At 54.6% G+C, this 20,742-nt stretch overlaps 1 protein-coding gene across 3 annotated transcripts in view; it reads right to left on the reverse strand.

The window, feature by feature from the left end:
- LOC144722081 (unconventional myosin-Va-like) overlaps positions 1-20,742 on the reverse strand; it is a 114,754-nt gene that overhangs the window by 38,510 nt on the left and 55,502 nt on the right. For all 3 annotated transcript variants that reach the window (XM_078600206.1, XM_078600205.1, XM_078600204.1), the window contains exons 5-19: positions 19,279-19,435; positions 16,655-16,798; positions 16,309-16,390; positions 15,974-16,081; positions 15,545-15,657; positions 14,583-14,848; positions 13,633-13,714; positions 13,233-13,373; positions 12,655-12,780; positions 11,931-12,014; positions 8,138-8,326; positions 7,167-7,264; positions 6,469-6,555; positions 4,696-4,807; positions 3,962-4,173 (exon numbers count right to left, since the gene is read on the reverse strand). In XM_078600206.1, the coding sequence (XP_078456332.1) occupies positions 3,962-4,173; positions 4,696-4,807; positions 6,469-6,555; positions 7,167-7,264; positions 8,138-8,326; positions 11,931-12,014; positions 12,655-12,780; positions 13,233-13,373; positions 13,633-13,714; positions 14,583-14,848; positions 15,545-15,657; positions 15,974-16,081; positions 16,309-16,390; positions 16,655-16,798; positions 19,279-19,435 (2,001 nt within the window). The remainder of the gene's footprint in view (positions 1-3,961; positions 4,174-4,695; positions 4,808-6,468; positions 6,556-7,166; positions 7,265-8,137; positions 8,327-11,930; positions 12,015-12,654; positions 12,781-13,232; positions 13,374-13,632; positions 13,715-14,582; positions 14,849-15,544; positions 15,658-15,973; positions 16,082-16,308; positions 16,391-16,654; positions 16,799-19,278; positions 19,436-20,742) is intronic.

Here is a 20,742-nt window from a genome sequence, read left to right on the forward strand (position 1 = left end):
CATCGAGTCAATCACGGGCAGAGGAAAGAAGGGCGCTCTTGAGGCTGGAATTGTATTAGGGGCAGGGAGTGGACAGCAAAGATTGCTGGGGACAGCATAGGAGAAAGAGCGACCTCCCACTGAGCAAAGGTTGACTGTAAGTTGTGACAGAAAGCCTTGGTTTCTGGAACGGCAGGTGTGTGGGGAAGAGTGAGACGAGATGGGAGAGGCAGGAGAGTGCGTGGAGGGGGGTAGAGTGAGATGAGAGGGGAAAGGTAGGAGAGTGCGTGGAGGGGAGTGCAGTGAGACGAGAGGGGAGAGGCAGGAGAGTGTGTGTAGGGGAGTAGAATGAGGTGAGAGGGGAGAGGCAGGAGAGTGCGTGGAGGGGAGTAGAGTGAGATGAGAGGGGAGAGGTTGAAGAGTGCGTGGAGGGGAGTAGAGTGAGATGAGAGGGGGGAGGTAGGAGAGTGCGTGGAGGGGAGTGGAGTGAGATGAGAGGGGAGAGGTTGGAGAGTGCGTGGAGGGGAGTAGAGTGAGATGAGAGGGGGGAGGTAGGAGAGTGCGTGGAGGGGAGTGGAGTGAGATGAGAGGGGAGAGGTAGGAGAGTGCGTGGAGGGGAGTGGAGTGAGATGAGAGGGGAGAGGCAGGAGAGTGCGTGGAGGGGAGTAGAGTGAGATGAGAGGGGAGAGGCAGGAGAGTGCGTGGAGGGGAGTAGAGTGAGATGAGAGGGGAGAGGCAGGAGAGTGCGTGGAGGGGAGTAGAGTGAGATGAGAGGGGAGAGGGAGGAGAGTGCGTGGAGGGGAGTAGAGTGAAACGAGAGGGGAGAGGCAGGAGAGTGCGTGGAGGGGAGTAGAGTGAAATGAGAGGGGAGAGGCAGGAGAGTGTGTGGAGGGGAGTGGAGTGAGATGAGAAGGAAGAGGTAGGAGAGTGCGTGGAGGGGAGTAGAATGAGATGAGTGGGGAGGGAGTAGAGTGAGATGAGTGGGGAGAGTAGAGTGAGATGAGAGGATTGTTCACGAGATTCACGCAAAACGCAAAACCGAGCAGTGTGCGCGGAACAGGCAGCACAACAGGCACAGCATTACACGCGTGACACACAACACCGCACGGAACATATTACAAGACGTATGCTGCCCAGAGAATGGCACGGAACGTGATACAGGACGTATGCTGCCAAGAGAATGGAATGCAAATAATGACGCACAGTGCGCTGAGCACAGAGAATATTGCATCCTCATTAAGCGTGATTTATACCGCGTGGTGGAGCGATGCACAGCAAAGCATCGCGGGCAGAACAGAGAGGAAGCTTGTTTGGATTGACCCGCAGCAACTCTTGCGGCGGCGAACGCGCGAGCTCACGGCGACTTGTATCTCTATCGCTGGGGCTGCTGGGAGCAGCGACCGAGGACCTCGCGCGCTGCGCAAGGAAACTGGAAAACCGAGTTGTGCCAATTTTTGTATTATTATATATATTTTTTACACCGCCAGGTAAGGCAACTTCGCGTGGATATTTATAGCAGCCAAATTCTGTAAGCGCTTGATGTTGATTCTAAATGTGGAGGTGGGGGGGAAACTGGAGGACCAGGAGAAAAGTCCACGCGGCCACAGGGAAAGAGACACGCAAACTCCAAATATAGAGGTGTTAGGGTCGGGATCTAACGCATGACCTCCTGTGCACCAGGCGAGGGAGTTAACATCTCCTAGCCACCGTGGCGCCCATTCTCGGTAAGGGCGAACGTCAGTGGCGAGTGGTTTCTGATCTGGTCCTGGGCACCCCCTTTGCCAAGCCATGCTGACCTGCTTGGTGAAATATGGTCAAACTACTTCCATAGGCATGGAGAAGCGATGATGAGGGTTATTTTCACTTTTTTACGTAATATTTAGAAGATAAACAATTATAATGCTGTATAAATATTCAGCCGTTTGTCAATGCATTACTGGATGAAGTCTTCCCCACATTGTGCCGGTCACAGCAACGGTCAGTGTGGGGGTGTCCTCACCGAAAAGATTTAAGCTGCTTGTCAACAGCTAAACGTAGACAGACAAGGCATGTGGCGCACACCCACCCTTGCCGGTTTATATCATCGTGCTCGAAATCTGTTCAATGCCTCTCCAACTTAACTGTTCTAGGAACAGATTGAATTATTATTTGTCAGAGCCAAGTTGCGTCGCAGGAAATGTATCTCTTCTTTAGTACCGATTTAAGTTGGTGCCGTATTTCCGATGTCTTTCATTACAGGGTGGTGGTTTTTGACAATTTCTAATTTGTTAGGTTTTGCTCCGATTTAAAATCGCTTCAATAGTTGTCGTTCGTTTTTTTATTTTACTGGTTTTTTCATTGTGGCGACTCGGGTCACCTTGCAAATGAGACGCACCCTGGTCGCTCGCGTCCTCCCTTGGTGAAACAGATACATTTGAACTTGGAAGGGAGGGAGGGCGCGCAAGACAGGTTCAGATGTCACTCGGCCAATCACGCCAACCATGGCGGGGCATCTTACGCAAGTCAACGGGTTCACGGGGCAGCACCGTGGGCGCTGGCATCCCCTAATTATAGCCACAATTACTAAAAATACAAATTGAAATGGCTTCCTATTCTGGGCATGGGCATGGGTGGCAAATGAGTGGGCACGTAACACTATCGATGTAATCTCCAGGACAAATTGGTAATTAAATCTTTAGATGTCAGAAGCTGAATCCGTGCAAGCATCTTGGTAAGATAAATAAGTAAATGAAAATTGTACAAAATTAACCCGTAAAAACAAAGATTTTCACTATATATCCTTTATATGCGTGGCAGCTAGAGTCCTCTCGTCCTCTGGCTTGAGATGGCTGCCACCTATGGGTCAGATGATTGTCTGCCAGCATTAAGCAATTGGTAATTAAATATAATTTATTTTTTCCTAAAAAGTGTAAAATTTAGGAGAAAAAAATTTTCACGAAAATAAATTGTCACGCACAACGAGTCTGTGTGCAAAATGTCAGCTCGATTGGATCACGGGAAGTGGGTTAAAAAACGACCGAAAAATTTGCACGGTCGTAAGCGCGCAAGCAAGCAAGCGAACTTAATATAAAGGATTTAAAAAGTAGCATTGAAGAGCGCAAGTCATAGATGCAGGCCCACGCAGGGTAGGGTGGCATTTAGGTCGGACACCAAAGATGCAAGGTCGGCAAAGACGAGCCGGCCGAACGTCACCAAGTCGCCTCTCCACAGGCACGCTCACAACCACAGCCACACACTCCGCTGGTTTCGCCTTCCTTAGGCATTAAATAAGACAGCATGAGCATCAATTGCTTCTGCACTAACTTTCTTTTTGTTGTTGTTGTTGCTCCGTCAACGACTCTCGTGATTTAATCGAGTGAGAGCCCACGGAGGTCAATGAATCACAGCGAGAGGAAATGTTGCGATATGGCGTACGAAACTTCAACACTGGCACACGCTGGTTCTACTCCGTTTAATAGTGGCATTATTGTGCTCTTAACTGCACGCTGCACATGAAATGGTGAGCCCCACGTATTCTCCACGGAGACAGCCTGAAACCCAGTAAGCCAGAACCAAACCCAGCAAGGTAGAACCAAGCACTATTTTCAAACAAAGGGATATGGGATTCATTTGGAAGGGAGCTTCTTGCTGTCGGTGATTCCAACATCGTCGCCGTTATAAGCAAATAACACCGGCGGTGGAGGATATTGGGATGAGAAGGGATGGGATGACGCTGGGGTGGGGAGACAAGGGAGGGGTGGGTTGGAGCGCGGTGCGGGTGAGCGGTGGGAGTGTGGATGTCAGGCCAGGGCACTCCCAGCCGCGCTCAAAAATAGCACGATGTACGTGCGGTGTGGGGTTGCCTTGGGAGCAGTTAATCAACAGTCTGCGGCCGTGAAATCCACGTGTTCGCTCGGCAGGAGGATAAGGAGGAGCTGCTGCTGCTGAGCATCGGGTGGACCCGAGGAGGGGGCGAGGCCGCGGGCGCGTGAGTCGGACGTACCGGCGGGCCTGGTGGCCGCGCACGTGGCGCTGGATGGTGATGGCCGCCGCGCGCATGCGCAGGTAGCGCTTGCGCTGGAGCCACCCGCGGATCGTCTTCTGCATGCGGATGCAGGCCGCGCGCAGCTTGTCCGCGCGCAGCTTCTCCAGGTACGCCACCTGGCCCGCTCGGAAGAAGATCTTGGTTTTGCCAAACTGGAACTTGTCCGGGTCCTGGTTATTTTGGCGAGAAAGGAAAAAGACAGCGTGGGCATTTTTCGCTTCCGAGCAATGACGTTTTGATCCACATGGGCCTTGTTTTTAGACTCTCGTGTGTGGATACTTTGCACGTAAAAAACATTGCTGGGATGCGCCTCTTGATGGTAGGATCAAGAACGTATAATTACACTGTAGGGCATAAACACAAGCGAGCATGTCATACACTTTTTCACTGCCGACGGAATATTTTGAGGGTAGACGCGTCCTCTCATGCGCGTGTTTTTCCCTCTTTCGCCCGCCACTCCGTCGTTAACCCTGACCACCAGCGACGAGTCCGACCCAAGCCGACTCAACGATTCCCGTGTGAAATTTCCACCATCACAGACAAGGAGGGGTGGGTGGGGGGGACACACGGCACCAGCACCGCACTCAGCGCGACGTTGCCGACTTTTGATTTGACGCGAACGTGCCAGCTTTGGCGAACGGCAGGCCGGGCCCGCCGCACGCACGACGGGCAGCGGGGCCGTGCGCCCCCACCTTGATGACGTGCTCCAGCACGTTCTGCACGGTCTGCTTCTTGTCGTCGCTCACAATGTCCTTCTTCCTCATGAGCACGCGGTAGCGGTTGAAGAACTCCTGGTAGGTCCACCTGCCGGGGGGGGGGGGGGGGGGCAAGGAGAGCGACGAGGGCGTCGCTTGGCGAGCACTCGGCGGTGCAGACCCCCGAGCTCCTCCGGAGGACGCGGTGTCGGCACACAGTAACCACACCTCTCTCTTACGCAACTCGCTGTCCAACTAGAACCTGCCGTCATCATCATCGGCAGCTACGAACGATCCACTGCTAGATGAAGGCCTCCCGAAGCCGTCGGCATCCCTCTCGGTGTTGCGATGTTATCCTACGCCGTATCGCGCGCTTCCAGATGCGCTTCCGCGGCCGTCTGGAACACTCTTCCTTCCGATATGAGGAAGCCACTGGGAGATATACATTTTTAAATCATCTAGATTGAAAACTAATTTCTTTAGAACTGCTTTTTGTGGTTAGATTGTTGTCCTTCCCCCCGCACCTCCGATTAGCGCGGTTAAATCCGCACGGTGTGAAAGAAGTGTCAACATGCACACACACGGGCTGATTGAATTTCTCCTCCCCGGGTGCGTTCCCTCCCTTTGCCACCACTCCGTCGCTCGTCTGGATCACCGGCCAGCGACGTACCCTGCCCGAGGCCACTTACTTTTCCCATTTTGTAAAAATTACATCCGTAAACCTGAGTACGCTTGCGAATTCGCGTGTTCCTCGTTATGCCCTTCAGTGTAATTCCCAGTGCGCACCTCTCCGCCGTTATTTATTCACTCGTCAAAGTCCTCGTTTCTTACCCATGTATCACATCGCCTGAGGTACGCCCGATCTAGAACAACGATTGCAAATGGAATGGAGTGCGCGACTGCAAAAACGTCACGGCCGAGCCACCGAAAAGCTTACCACTGCGCCATCTAGCGTCGTCTTCTTCCTATAGCAAACAAAAGTAAACCCCAAAACCGAGAATCGACCAAACATCCCAAAAGCAGGGGACGCCTCCTCTGATACGTGCTGAAGTTTCATTGGGGAAGCATTTACAAAGTAACGTTTTTGCGGAATTGACAAAAATGAATTCTGGACTTTGTCAATCCACTGCTGGACAGAGGCCCTCCCCACGCCACGTTGGGGCCCGTCTGACCTTCGCCGCACCGATCGGCGCAGGTTTGTGAACGTGGGACCCAGGACCGGTTCAGATATCCACTCGCCACTGCCATTAGCCGCGATCGGGAATCCAATTGAGGTCACCAGGGTTCATTGCAAAGGCCGCCGATAACCACTGCTGCCCCTGTTAAGCCAACAATAATTCTGATGAAAACATGAACGGTCTTTTAGCCTTTCGGGCAGGAATATAGAAGGTGTTAAGAAGTTAAAAGACCAATAAGACGAAATGGGAATATTCATTGAAACTGGAGGAATCCGATGAGCTACAAAGCTCTTTGTCACAGATGTCCCGTTGCTTCAGAGAGACGTCCAGTAGAGGCCTATCACAGTGCACCAAGTCTGCATCAACCACGCACGCTACGTGGCAACACGTGACAACATGTTTTACCAGAAGCATGTTGTGAAACTGGCAAAAAGGGTCCCCGTAGATCCAACAATAACTCTCGGGCATATTTCTGCGCGTCTTGGGCCCTCTCTTCCCCCCCTGCTGTGGAATTAACGGGCGGGCAAGGCCGCGGGCGGGCAAGGCCCGGGAGGGCAAGGCCGCGACGTCCGTGCCGTCGTCTCCGCCGTACCTGGACGGGTACCCGGCGGCGCTCAGTCGGATCGTCTCCAGGACCCCGCACGCTCTCAGCTGCTGCACGGCTCGCTTGGGGTCAAACCTGCGCACGCGCGAGCACGCACGGACGGACAGACGCACCGACGCAGCCACGGCAACGGTTAGGACCGGGAGAGACGCGAGTCGCGCGCGGGTCATTTGGCCGTACTTCACTGTGCTGGGCGACCGACGGTGGGCGAGCGTAGACGTGTAGGGTAGAGAAGTACGAATGTGGATTTTTTTTTACGCGCTGCCTTCTGCTGCCCGGGAGCAAAGCATTATGCGCGAGAGTTAACGGCCAAACCCCAGACTCGAAATACGCTGGTAACGCATTAAACACGTTACCAATCCGTGTGTATTCATCACAACTCTCGTGTTTTGCAGAGCACCATATGATTTTCAAGGTTTACTGTGGTTTGCTACGACTGCTGCTGTGGCTGCTGCTGCCGCTGTGGTGTCGCTGTGGTGCCGATCGTGTTGTTGCTGCTGCTGCTGCAGCTGCTGCTACTGCTGCCGCTGCTGCTATAGCTGCTGTTACAGCTGCTGCGACAGCTGCTGCTACTGCTGCCACTGCTGCTACAGCTGCTGCTACAGCTGCAGATGCTGCTACTGCTGCAGCTACTGCTGCGGTAGCAGCAGCTGTGGTGCCGCTCGTGTCGTTGCTGCGAGGTTCACGTGAAGGCCATCTTGTCATCGTTGGGCTTGATGCAGCGCACGTAGTGAGGAGTGGTGGCGTTCAGTGTCTCCATGAGCAGGTGCAGAGAATTCCGGAACTGGAAACAAAAGCAAAGGGCCGTCAGGGAAGAGCCTCACATCGCATCTCAACAATTCCCACTGCCCCTGAAGGAGACTTGCCAAGGGCACCCCCGGCGGCAGCTGTCCCTGTACGGTACAATTCGTACGCAAATTTGGACCATGACACCGGCACACTTTGTCTACCTCTCATGGCAACGTGGGAACGCGCCTTGGAGAAGGGAAAAGTTGCCGGTGGCGTTTGGAGTGGGAGTTGTTACACGAGAAGCAACACCATTCTGCTATAACCCCAGAACGTCCCTTCGCGTGCCCGTCAAGGCCCTTTTGTGTGAATCTCTAAAGTAGCCGTGATAGCGACTTTGGCCAATGTTATTTTAACAGATGCACGGGAGACTCGGGAGGAACAAGCGCTCCAACATAACACGGGTAAAATCAAGCCTGAGGAGGGATTCCCTCGTGCCCCCGCCAGCGAAGGCCCTGCCACCAGGAGTGGCGCGAGTAGCATTTGCAAGGCTGCCGCAAAACAAAACAAATGATGATGAGCCCCAACAGGAAACCACGCTCGAGTCGAAGCTTCAAGAGAACGTGACAGACACGGCGCAACACAAAGACCGGAAGCAAGGCGGAGGAGTCGAGACGCAGACCCGGCAAGAAGCAGCACAGAACGGAACAGGACTTGGGAGGCAGCGACACATCGATGAGGTCACAGCAGGAGCCAGAAGCGCCCCAGCGGGTCGCAAAAACCGAGGCACCGACGACGACCGGAGGCTCGGATCTCGCGGTCGCCCAGCACAGGACCCGTGGGCCCAAAGTGCCCAGCGGGCGGCAACAAACGGCCCCGTCGGGGGTGCAACGGCCGAGGGCGAGTACGTGGGAGGGGCGGCGGGCCTCACCTGCAGGCCGACGCTGCGCTTGTGCTCGCGGCTCGAGCCCTTGGCCCCCGGGCGAGCAGAGCGCACGCTGTGCGAGGGGGGGGGCGCCCGGCTCCCCGAGCCCGCCCTCCCGCGCGCCGGCGCCGCCGTCGTCGCCGCACCGGCTCCGTCTTTCCCCTCGTCCTGGAAGAGCTCCGCCACCAGCTCAAACTGGCGGGGGGGGGGGGGGGGGGGGCATTGCGGGGAGGAACCCAACGCGCATCACACGCGGCTGGCACCGGCGTCTGCACGTGCGCGTGTCTCTGTGGGGTAGCGGCAGCGCCTCGGTTGGCGCGCTGCGCTTACGAACCGGACGACTCGAGCTCGAGCCCCGCCCGTGGCTGACGTGTCGGTCGTCGCGTGCGACGTCGCACAGCTTTGGCCGTATCGCATTGACGCAGACAACAGACTGCTGGGGCAAGTGCTGTTGTCGAGCGCCTATTAAGGCTGGCGCACAAGGGGGTGGGAGGCCAGGACCACGTTCGCCCGGCCGCCTTTGTCTCCCCAGTGGCGATGTTTCCACACCCCGCCAGGTACTCATTGGAGACTGAGTCGACCAAGGGGAGGCCCAGGACCGGTTCAGATTATCGTCAATGGCGTTGGTGGTCAGGAGCGGGAATCGAACTCGGGTCGCCAGTTCGTAGCGCAGCGTACTGAACCACTGCTCTAGCGCTCCCCGCTCACAACTCTGATTTGCACGGTTGGCTATGCATGGTGCAAAACAAGTTCAACATCATACGCACATACTCGCTGATACGCACACGTTCTCAAACACACTCGCACACAAACACCGCCCAACAGATTCGGTCGATGAGCGGTGACCGTACACACATGCGGGTTAATGAACGCGTTGCACGGACGCCAGTGTGCGCTGCTGTACAGAGAGAGTGTCTGGGGCTCGGGCAATAAGATCCAAAGCAACCAGGAGACCATGCAACGTGAACCAGACATGCGGCGCCGTGGCACAGACACTGAAAGCCCCATCAAGACAAAGAACCACCACGTGGGACAGCCACGTACCCGGCTGCTTCGTCCCCCCCTCCACCAACGTCTCATAACAGATGCCCATCTCCATTCGTCGCGCACCGCTATAACCGTGCACCCGTTATTCCAATAGGGACGAATGGCATTGTTAAATGAACGTTTTTGTATTTTCCCCCAACGCCGATTCGGGCAAAGTCGTGCCAACGAGGCAGTTCCACGAGGCCGTGTTCGCCCGCCGGTCAGTGAGCTCGCGACCAGAAGCGGACGGTCGATTCCTTTGAGAGCCCGCTAACTTCCGTGGTGAACTATGAACAAAAAGAACCAACAGCTGCAGAGGCGAAACAAATATACGGACAACGTGGCATCATCTTCTGCAGGAAAAGGCCACATTATGAAATCCCAATTTAATGTTCGCATTAACGAAAACCACACACCCTCTGTAAATACTGTCCCTATTCGCTCTAATAAATGGTAGAAACTACTTTTTTTATCTTTCTCGCCAAAGCAAAAGCAAATAGGACATGAATTTCGGTGGCATATCAATGGCAGTTATCTTTCTCTGTAACCTGGCACAGACCAACAAGGGGCAAACATACCTCGAAGAACAGCCCGTAAACATTCATGAGACGTTTGCATTTCCCACCACATTCACAACGCCCCATGAGATTCGGTTCGTCCTAAGAGGTCCTCTTTGTTCACGGCAATTTGTTTTCCAACGTACACATTTCAAGGCTTTTGGGGATATGCTACCGACACAGAGCGAAAGACCTTACAAATGGTGATGTCACAGGGTTATTTTGATATCTATTGCACACCACAGGCTGAGATTGGGTTAATTATCCACGGAAATTACCAGGTGCAAAGCCCATGTAAAATGTCTCGGCAATAAAAAGCACACCGACTACACACACACACACGTGCTTGTCGCGCCAACCACCCGTGGACAGCTGAGAAATATCCAAGCGCTCGCACCGACCCAGTTTATAGCACCCGCAGCACCTGCATGAAGTGTTAGTAGGGTAGCGCATCGGTCGAAGGTTTAGTACGCAGCAGGGCGTGAACGACAAAACGCCTCCATGGACCGGCATAGTCCCCCGTCTCATCCCAAGCAACACCCATCACACGGAGCTGTGACCTAATCACGACACTGTGGCTGCTATCACGGAGGTGAAAATATCTTCGTGAGCACAGTCATCGTCCCTTGCCAAACTCGGCACAGGCTCCTACATCCAGCCCACTGGCTATCACCGCCCACCGCGCTGCAACTGTCGGGGTAACGTTGGAGGCGCATTCTGCCTTGGGGTCGTGAAACAAGCCGGAATGCTCGCCCGCGAAGGGGGCACGGGGTTCACCTAACTCAAGATAAATACCGAGTGACCAAGTGGCTCATTTTCATGTGGAAATTTATAGCAGGCAAATATTTAAAAACGTGGGGGGGAAACCTGAGGACTCGGAGACAAATCCACACGACCACGGGGAGGACGTGTAAACTCCTAACATACAGGTGTCAGGGTCGGGATCGAACCCATGACATCCTGTATACCAGGCCAGGTAGTTAACATCTCACCACCGTTGCACCCCATTTTCCTGAACTCTTCGGGAGCCAACGTCAGACACCGCGCTGAGCAACGCACGCGGCACGACCTGCGAACAACTTCGCAGAGCTGGTTCACACCGACGACGACGACGACGAGGGCGGCCATGGCGGCGCTTGTTTAAGTGTGAAATGAAACACCGCAAGCAGAGAGACGGTCTTGGACATGCAAATCGAGGAGGTACGCAGAAGCTCAGCGGCAGGCAGCGGGGGCAGCGTGGTGGGGGCACACGTGCGTGCCGACGAGCGGTGCCGGTTACCTTCTGTAGAATTTCGCCGCCGCCGGGGGGGGGGGGTGCCCGTCGGGTGGAGACACGGAGGACGGGACACAAACGCAAGCGTGAGAAGAGAAGAGTCACAAAAGCAGACTACTGATTGGTCGGCGCCAGCGGTGATTGGCTGGTGCGGAAGAGGGCAACCCGCTCCCCGCTGAGAGGGGGCAGCGAGGAAAGTTCACGCCGAGGGATTTTGTTTTCTGCAAGAAAAGGGGCACTTTTTTTTTTGGTCAGGTATAAAACGTCTCAGAGGTTGTTGTTGTTTTTTTTTCTTTCAAATTTCTACGCGGAAATATCTGGCCGAGCAGCACTGTGGCAGCGGATTCTGGTTGTGACTGCAAGGGGGGGGGTGCGGGGGGCCAAACTAAAATCCCAGTCTGGGGTCAGCTCGGTCCGCAACCCTCCGAGATGATATGTGCCACTCTGTAGAAATGTAATATCACTTCTAACGATAAATGGCTCCAGACCATCTGCTGTTGGAGGCCCACGAACTGCTGCAACCTCTCCTGAGCAAGGAGACAACCACACAGTAACGTCTAAGATACACCTGTTTAAGCCAAGAGTCTGTTGGAGTGATAGCAAGGTCCTATCGTGGCTATCGCGCCTTTCACTTACAAGCGAATGCTTTGACCAGAACCAAACGTGGTTTGATTGCCCGTCTCGCCAAATGCGGACACACTCCCGCCACAAGCGGCACTCGTTACAGGCTCAGCGCTGGTTTGGCCAGATTTGGATATCGATGGCCGCATCATCTACATACCGCTGCCTCCGAAACAGTAACGCACGTATGTAGGAGGGACACATTTTTGCGCCAACCTGCACACGTTATTTCCAGCGGACGGGGATTCTCATGGACTGGGGGAGGAGGCCGGAAAGTTGGCTGGGCTAGCGCCGTGCCTGCTCAGGGCCACGAGACCCGTACCTGGCTGGCCTTGAGGATGTTGATCTGCTCCTCGTAGACCGTGTCCCGGTTCTTCTCGAGGAAGCCGTCACACTGGTACTCCACCTGGGCAGGGTGGCACCACCCATGCGGCACCGTTACAAGCGGCACTCATCGGATGAAAACGCGCAGAACTGTTCACTTAAACATATATACAATTTTTTTTTATAAACAAAATGTAACTAAAAACTATGTTTTATTTTACCAGGAAAGGTCCACTCAGCTATGAAGCTCTTCTTCAAAAGCGACCTGGTGATCACAATGATTGCTCAACAAAGTGGCGTGTCACGTGGACATTTGAGGCAGCCAAATACTCAAAACACGTGATGTCGATTCTAAATGTGGAGAGAAAAAACGGAGGACCACGAGAAAAATCTACGTGGCCACGGGGAGAGAGAGAGAGATACGCTCCAAATATAGCGTAGGCGTCAGGGTCAGGATCGAACCCACAACCTCATGTTTCCCATAATGTAGCAGGCACTGCTCATATCTTGATATAACGTACTTTAAAAGTATATTTTTACTTGTGTGAATTTGTAATCACTTTTTGGGATTATTGTGGGTGCTTGGCTTGCCCACACATCGGCGCTACCATCGCTACCCTGCGAGCTCTGTGACCCAGCCACGGCCCAGTCACCGATCTGCAGCAGTCCCCACAGCCCCCACTCCGGGGCCCGGGGCGAGCTACGTTGCGCAAGTCGCTCACCTTGTCGGCGAAGTGGCAGATGATGAAGGCCACGTTGGACATGCGAGGCTTCAGGAAGTGCTTGCCACGCCCGAGGTGCTTCTCGTACAGCTTCTGTGCCCAGCTCTGGTCGGAGCCCTTGGGCATCTGCGTCGGGAATCGCAACAGCAGCAGGACGTCGTTAAACGACGGGAGAAAGCAAAAGAGCACGAAGCAGCGGTGACGTCGCCACGGCATTTGTGCCAGGCGAAGTGAACTTTGAGAACACGTGAAGTGTCGAAGGCCCGCTGGCAGGAGGTCACGGGACAGACCCAGGTTGACCGAGGAAGCTGGCAGATGCGCCACCTGCGCCCCCTACTGTGCCAACTTGCTGCGTTTTAGCCACCAGCCACTCCGCTCATTGTTGTGAGCATCCCTCCTCCGCCCCCTGTCGTTGCCGGATGGCGACTGCCCCCAAACTCCCCCTGCATCCTTCACGAACCGCCTCCACAGAGGCCGATCTTCACACCGCTGGTACCGGTCATTGGCGACACACGCACACACACACGTGTCAGAATCACAACGACAAACGAGCGTGACGAGGATGACGACTCCCTCACCTTGCACTCTTCGTCCAGCAGGTCGAGAACGCCCAGCTTGGCCTCGATGAGGTCGATGCACGGCTGGTTGTCGTAGAAGTCGATGAGCGTCCAGGGGATCTCCTCCCGCATGTACTCCTCCTGCTCCAGCTTGAAGACGTGCTGACAAGTCGCAAAAACCACGGACGCGCGTGAGTACGCACGCGCGTCCGTGCGCGCGTGCATCTGTTGACCGCCCCGGCAAGTAAGGATGCGGAGAGCGTGCCGACGGATGTCTCAACACGGATGCTCGCGGTGCCGCGCGTCACCTCGCCGAAAGCGAACCGTCAGCACGGCAGAGAGATTTATTTCCTACCGTGAGATCTCCGCGCCAAGCGACCGGGCCGGCGCTTTGATCTTAGTCTCCGTGTGGCACACTTACCAGGTTGAACTGCTGCTGTAGCTTTTCATTGGCGTAGTTGATACAGAACTGTTCGAAGCTATTGATTTCAAAGGTCTCGAACCTGTTCGGAGGAACAGACACGGAACCGGAAGAGTTCACGACGATTACAACATCGTTCCTCGCCCCGTCCACATTAAAGGCCTGCCAGCGAGAAACGACTTTACCAGGATCTATGGCTTGACGCAGCCCATCCATCTGCTACCACGTGGGCATGAAAGAGCACAAGATCAATATGTGTGTGTAAATAATGTGATAGTGGACTCCCCCCTCCCCTCCTGCATCAATCCACTGTTGGACGAAGGCCTCCAAAAATGGCAATCCCAGTCAAGCTGTAATGAGGCCCAGTTAAACAAGACGACATTGGGGAAACTACACACCGCACCAGGTGCTCATTTGAGGAAGAGCCGGCCTCGGGGAGTTCCTAAGACTGGTTCAGATAATCGTTACCGGTGTTGGCCGTGAGCGGGAATGGAACTCAGGTCGCCGGTTTCGTAGGGCAGTGCGCTAACCGCTACACTACCGCTCCCACACACAAAGATCCCCTGTATAGTCTGAACAGACTGTAGGGGCAAGTGCTGTTAGCGACCACCTATGAAGGCCGGCACAGCACACGAGGGGGTGGGTGGCCAGCACCACACCCGACCGCCTTTGTCTCCCCAGTGACGATGTTTGCACATGGCACCAGGTACTCATTAGAGGCTGAGTCGACCTAGGGGAGGCCCAGGACCGGTTCAGATAATCGTCACCGGCGTTGGCCGTGAGCGGGAATCGAATTCGGGTCGCCAAGTTCGCAGCGCAGCGTAGCGCTAACAGCTACGCTACCGCTCCCACACACACACATGCGCACACACATGCGCACACATGCACACACGCACACACGCACGGGCACACGTCTCTCCGCCGGGGGGGAGGGGCCCGGCATCCCGCACCCGTAGATGTCGAGCACGCCGATGAAGGAGTGCTGCTTGGTGGAGGAGCGCAGCGCCTTGTTGATGCGGAGCACGATCCAGGAGAAGAGCTGCGCGTACACGTGCTTGGCGAGAGCGTCGCGAGCGTTCTGGGCCTGCGCGCGCCCCATGGGCTTCACGTAGGTCTCGGCGCCCGTCGAGATCTTGCGGTGGCACAGCCAGTGCGCCATCTGGTCCCTCTCCAGCCCCAGCAGCTCGCAGAAGATGTTCAGGTGCTTGTCTTCCTTCTGCACGGCGAGACACCGCCGTTGGGTGGGGTGGGGGGGGAGATACGAATATAGCGGTGTAGTGCGGTGCATCATCGTGTCGTGTAGCGTATATACATACTACACCACTGTATGTATGTACGTCGATCTTATTTCGCACCGTACATTGTCAACCGCGCTACTCGGAGGTGCGGGGGAAGAACAAACCAAACACAAAAAGCAATTCTAAAGAAATTAGTTCTAAAGAAATTCGTTTTGAATCGTGCGGTCACGGCCCCAGCCACCCGTTTCATTTCGAAGGATTACAATAATTATAATTAAAATGCTTTATCATCCTTCCCCCGCACCTCCGATTAAGCACAGTTGGCTACGTGTGGTGAGTGTGTGTGTGTGTATGCATGTCCGTGTGGTGTGCGTGTGTGTGCGTGTGTGTGTGTCAATGGGTACAGCGCGGTTAGTGGAGCAGCAGGTCGGACGTGTGTTGGGGTCAAGTGTGGGTATACCCACCTCTTCTAAAGCGTCTAGCCAGTATGGAAGAGTAGACCAAATACACGGGCCTCCTACTGGAGTGAGCTTCAGAGAGCTCTATAGAGAGCTCCCTCTAGTAGAGGCCCGAGTGAGAACTCCATTGCAGGGCTGCACCTTTATTAATTTGCTGTACGCGAGTCTGGGGTTGCCGTGCGAGCCTGCGGCGCGCGCGTCCCGCAAGCGACTCACGTTGACGAAGCAGGTCTCCTGCTCGCGGTCCTGCGACTGCACGTCCACGTTGCCCAGGTGAAGGATGCCGGCTATGATCTTAAATATCCCCATCTGATAGCTCGCACCGATACCTGCGGGAGGCACACGGCGGCGGATGGGGGGACGGGTAGCGCGTGCGGTCACGCCCCGAGTGGCGACAAACAGAGACGCAGCACCGCACAATGACGCTTTTGCCCACGTAGCAGAATCTGTAAACATCTTGCAATGAGTATTACTCTTATTGTCGCCAAACAGCCGATGGGATTTCCACAGCAATATTGTAAATCGGTACGCGCGAACATTTGCGATCACAGAACGCGCGCGTCGACACGGGGCGTCAAGCGGCCCTGGCGATAACTTGAACTCCGAGACGGCGTCACGACTCGGCCGTGCGGCCCCGCGACCCACCCAGGAGCGCGAACGCTCGCCGAGTGCGCTCCAGGTCCTCGCCATCGTCCACCTCCTCGATGACCGCGTTGCCGCCCTGCGCCGTGTAAGCGAACGCCTCCGCCGGTTCTGCGCGGGGAGCGGGAGGGAGAGGGCGGCACGCGGGGACCGCTCACGCAAGCGCCAGCGGGCGGTCGTGCAACAGCCCTCGCCCCCGTGGGGCTCTCCAGCAACGGGCTGACACCGGGCAGGCAAAGTATGAATATTGTTACTACAGTACTACAATAATGAGCTAAAAATGGAGCGAGCGTGCCGTGAGCGTGGGGGCATGGAGGGGCCCCGGCTGGCCGGCTCACCCAGGCGGAGCTCCTTGAACTCGGGCAGCTCGGCACTGGCGCAGAGCTGGTAGAACACGTGGTAGTTCCGCTCCTCCTCCGCCTACCCTCGGCATCACAGCACACGCACGGACACAGGCACAGACACAGCACACACGCACGGACATACAGCATACGCGCACGGACACAGCACACACGTACGGACAACACGTACGGTGCGAAATAAGTTCAACATACATACAGACACAGCACATACACGCACGTGGATTTTGCTCCGTCCTCATCCCCAACTCGTAGTAAAGGGTGCAGCTACCCAAGTAGTGTGCGGGCTTGGCGGGCAGAGAGCACAGGCGCCCACTCCCTTCACCTGGAAGACGACACGGGACTTCTCCAGGAGGTACGTGCGCATGTTGGCGCCGACGATGAGGTACTGCCGGTTGAAGCCGATCTCGATGTACTTGCCGAAGCGGCTGCTGTTGTCGTTGCGCGTCGTCTTGGCGTTGCCGATGGCCTGGGCAAGGAGACGGAGAGATCGCGCGTGCGTGTGTGCATGTGCGTGTGCGTGTGCGCGCGCGTGTGTGCGTGTGCGTGACCGACGCGCACACGGCTGTGCAGTGAGGTTGCCGCGGGGGAGGGATCGGTACGTGGGAGCACTGCTAAGGGATAGTGATGACTTGAGAAAGACTTCGTCCAGCAGTGGACTGATCATGGCTGAGGATCATGATGTATGTATGTAGAACTTCTTTCGCACCGTACGAAGTCAACAATGCAAATCAGAGGTGCGGGGGAAGAAATTAGTTTGTCAATCTCGATGATGATTTAAAAGTACGTAGATCCAGCGGCTTCCTAAAATAGGAAGGAAGAGCGTTCCAGACGGCTGCAGAAGCGCATCTGAAAGCACCGATGCGGTGACCGTCTTTGTTCGATGACTCGTCTAACGCCGCCGCGAGGATGACTGGACTTCGTGTGATGGTTTATGACGAGATCAGCAGGGCATTGCGGTTCATTTGTGGCATGCACTTTGTGTGTGCGATGAGTGCGACCTTGTAATGTTTGATGGTGATGGGATGGCTTGTGCTATCGCTTCCCTTCATGCGTATTTGGCCCCCGCTTTCAAAAGTGAATCTGAAGTGGAAAAAAAATCTTCACTCTTCGCATTAATGATAAAAGCTAATGGCTCACAACAAAAACATGTCCTCGTATCGATCTTATCGCGTGCGCACAGCAACATTATTCGTGAGGGAACTATTGGTGAAGGGGTGGGGGGGAGGGGGAGCCCACGACTGAATCAGATGTCACTCGCACCACTGATGTTCACAGCGGCCGTAGATCTGACCGCGGCTGCTGGGTTCGTAGCGCGGTGCGCTAACCGCTGCACCACCACCTCCCCCCACCACCAACCCACGCTCACCACCCGCATACTTCGGGGCTGCGCTGGGAGGGGGTGATTTTTTTTCTCACTGAGGAAAACTCCTCGCGCTCATTGTTGTTGCACCCGCCGGTCATCAAACTCCAAAGTCATCTTAGCGTGGGACTGGTGCGATAATTTTCTTTAACTGCCAACGCTTATGTTAAAAAAAATTTGACACCGAACGTTTCCTAATTCGGTGTTGCTGTTGTCGGAGCCACGGCGTGATGCCAAGAAACTTCCCCCAGCACACACACACACACGAGAGAGGAGCGGTCGTGCCACCTTAGCAAATTAATGTGGACGGCTCGACCAGAGGAGTTCAATTATGTTTCTTGTCCAACACTCAGCTTCCCAACATCAAACGGCGCTTCCTCGACACCGTGGATCGAGCGCCGTGCTCGTTCTCTGGAGGGGATTAATGACTTAAATTATCATTTCAAATGTACGACGAATTGGTCGAGAAATAGAAATTCACCAGTCAACGATGAGAAAGCCGAGAACCTTTGGGGAGGAAGCTTTCATCTCACGAGTTCCCCGGACTTTGAATTCAGGTACTCGGCAGGACTGGTTGAATAAACAGGCAGCCGCATTGCCTCACGAGCCATGCCGCTGGAACGTCGCGTGCATCACTTAGAATTCTCTCGCCGCTCACACGTGACCAGAGCAAAGGAATGAAAGCTACACACGCAAACGTGCGCACTCCAGCTCCAAATCCGCAAACGCCACTATGCTGCAACTTCAGGGCGGTTTTTGTAGGCAATTTCAACATACGTTAGTTTTAAATTAAGTCCTAGTGCTTTTAAAGTTCTATTTTAACATTAAGGCTTATGGATGTTAGAGTGATAGGCCGACAGACATACTTGGGAAGAGGCCCAGACTGGGGGTCAGCAACCAGATGTCATTATTGACGGGGCATCACGGTCAGGAATCGAACCTGATCCGCAGCCATCGAATCAAACGGCAAGCAATCACCACCGTAACTTAGCAAGCAAATCACTGCCAGTGTGGTTCATTTCCTGCCAACTCCATCGCGCCGACAGGTACAAGGAGAAGATGGGAAAGAAGCGGAGTGAACATGAACGGCCAGGGTGGGCCTCCACTATGTGACCTGCGTGTCCTCATGCCCTCTCCTGCGCCTCCACCCCACATCCCAACTTTTGGCCCGGTGCTCGAACTGGTTTGTGGCGTAACATAAAAAAAAATCAATCCGAATTGTATCCCGATCGTGCTGCCAGCTTCGTGTCATGCGACAAAAGCACCCGTCCAGGTATCTCGCAGAGCTGTATGAACCTTTGTCGTGCTTGACAAGTCCCCACGGGTGGCAGTGGATGTAATAAAACGACTTAGATCCCTCTGAGTGAGCCCTATGTTCCACGCACAGCAGGGGGCAGCACTTCCTCAAACCGAGGGGGGGGAAAGGGATTGCACCCTCGTCGAGCAGGAATGTGGGCGCAACCGATCAGCGCGAGGAAGCATGTCAGAGCGGTAGGTCGGTCCGGTCCGGTGGTCGTAGGAATGAGGCGTGAGGGGTGGCAGTGCGTGAGGCGTGGGGGGTGGCAGTGCATGCGGCCCTCCCTCACCTCCATGATGGGGTTGGAGGCCAGCACCTTCTCCTCGATGTTGGCCTCGCTGGCCGAGCCCCCGACCGTGGCGAAGTATCGCATCGCGTACTTGGCCGACACCGTCTTGCCGGCGCCCGACTCCCCGCTCACGATGATCGACTGATTCTTCTCATCCCTGGCGACGCGCGACGAGGCAAACCGGGACGGCCGTTACCTCGACGGTTACCTCCATGGAACAGCGAGAGACCCCACTCTGGACAGAGATGATGCTGAAATTTGTTTTTATGTTATAAATGGAAGATAACCATCAAGTCCAGAGTGGTGTCCATGCTCAACTGAACATTAGGCCGTGCTGTCTCTTCTGGCCCTCATGAGCAATGAGTCAACATTCCACCTTCATGCGCTGGGTACCAACTTATCCGAAGAAAAAAAACGCAGTTGGCCGTCCAAACAACGTTACAAACATTTTTTTCTCTGCCACATGCTACTTGGCCAGAAATTAAATGTGTAAGCTTCCGATTGTGCACTCGTGTGCTCTGACGACATGCCACTTAGACACACGACACAGGAAACCATAAACATTTACTTCACTGATTACTTGATAATGTTAAGCTGGGACAATAAAAAACAAGTTGCATTGAAATATAAAAAAAAACTGATGCCAATTAGTTAAATAGCACTGGTTATTGTTCTGTGCGTCTCTGCCGGGCTGTGTAATGCGGCAGCTTGAACCACTGGTATCTGTAAATGGCAGCATTGGGCAGCGCATTCGACCGCTCGCTGCAGAGGTTCACGCTTTGAATACGGCGGCCGCCCTAGTTATGAATGGGGTGAGAATAACCACACTGAAACCACTACACGCCACCTGCTTCGTAGTGGACGTTACAGATCCCCGGACGTCATTCCACAAGACGAGGCCGTTGTGTGCCGGCTGGCGTCAGGGTAGAAATTTAATTAAAAAAAAACACCGCAAATTACTCAATTGGCATTATAGAGTACACGTATAGGAGCACTTTTCACGCTTTATATTTGTATGTTACCAGGTAAGGCCCACTGAGCTATTGAGTTCTTTTTTTCAGAAGCACCCCGGCCATCACAAATGATTGCTCAACGAAGTGGCTTATCGTCACGTCTATATTTACAGCAGCCAAATACACGAAACGCGTGATGTCGATTCTTAAATGTGGAAGGAAAAAACATCATCGCTCCCTACTGGCAGACGAATGCCCCACAGGGTATTGCTTGCCAATGAGGCTGTTCTGATCTCTTGCGTTCCCACCCGGTTAAACAAATTCATGTTGAAACTTGGACGAGACCAGCTGTGCCTCCCACTACCACATAACTTCCAGCAGGTGGCCCGTGACAAATGCCAAGCGACGGTGCATTTAAAATGCTCACGGAACAAATCTAGTTTGACCGCAGACACGTCTGAGACTTAAAAAGCCACCGCATTTGCAAAGGACGCACAATTATTCCCAGTTC

This window comes from Lampetra planeri, chromosome 13 (assembly GCF_965212315.1).
Source record: "Lampetra planeri chromosome 13, kcLamPlan1.2.h2, whole genome shotgun sequence".
Lineage (NCBI taxonomy): Eukaryota > Metazoa > Chordata > Hyperoartia > Petromyzontiformes > Petromyzontidae > Lampetra > Lampetra planeri.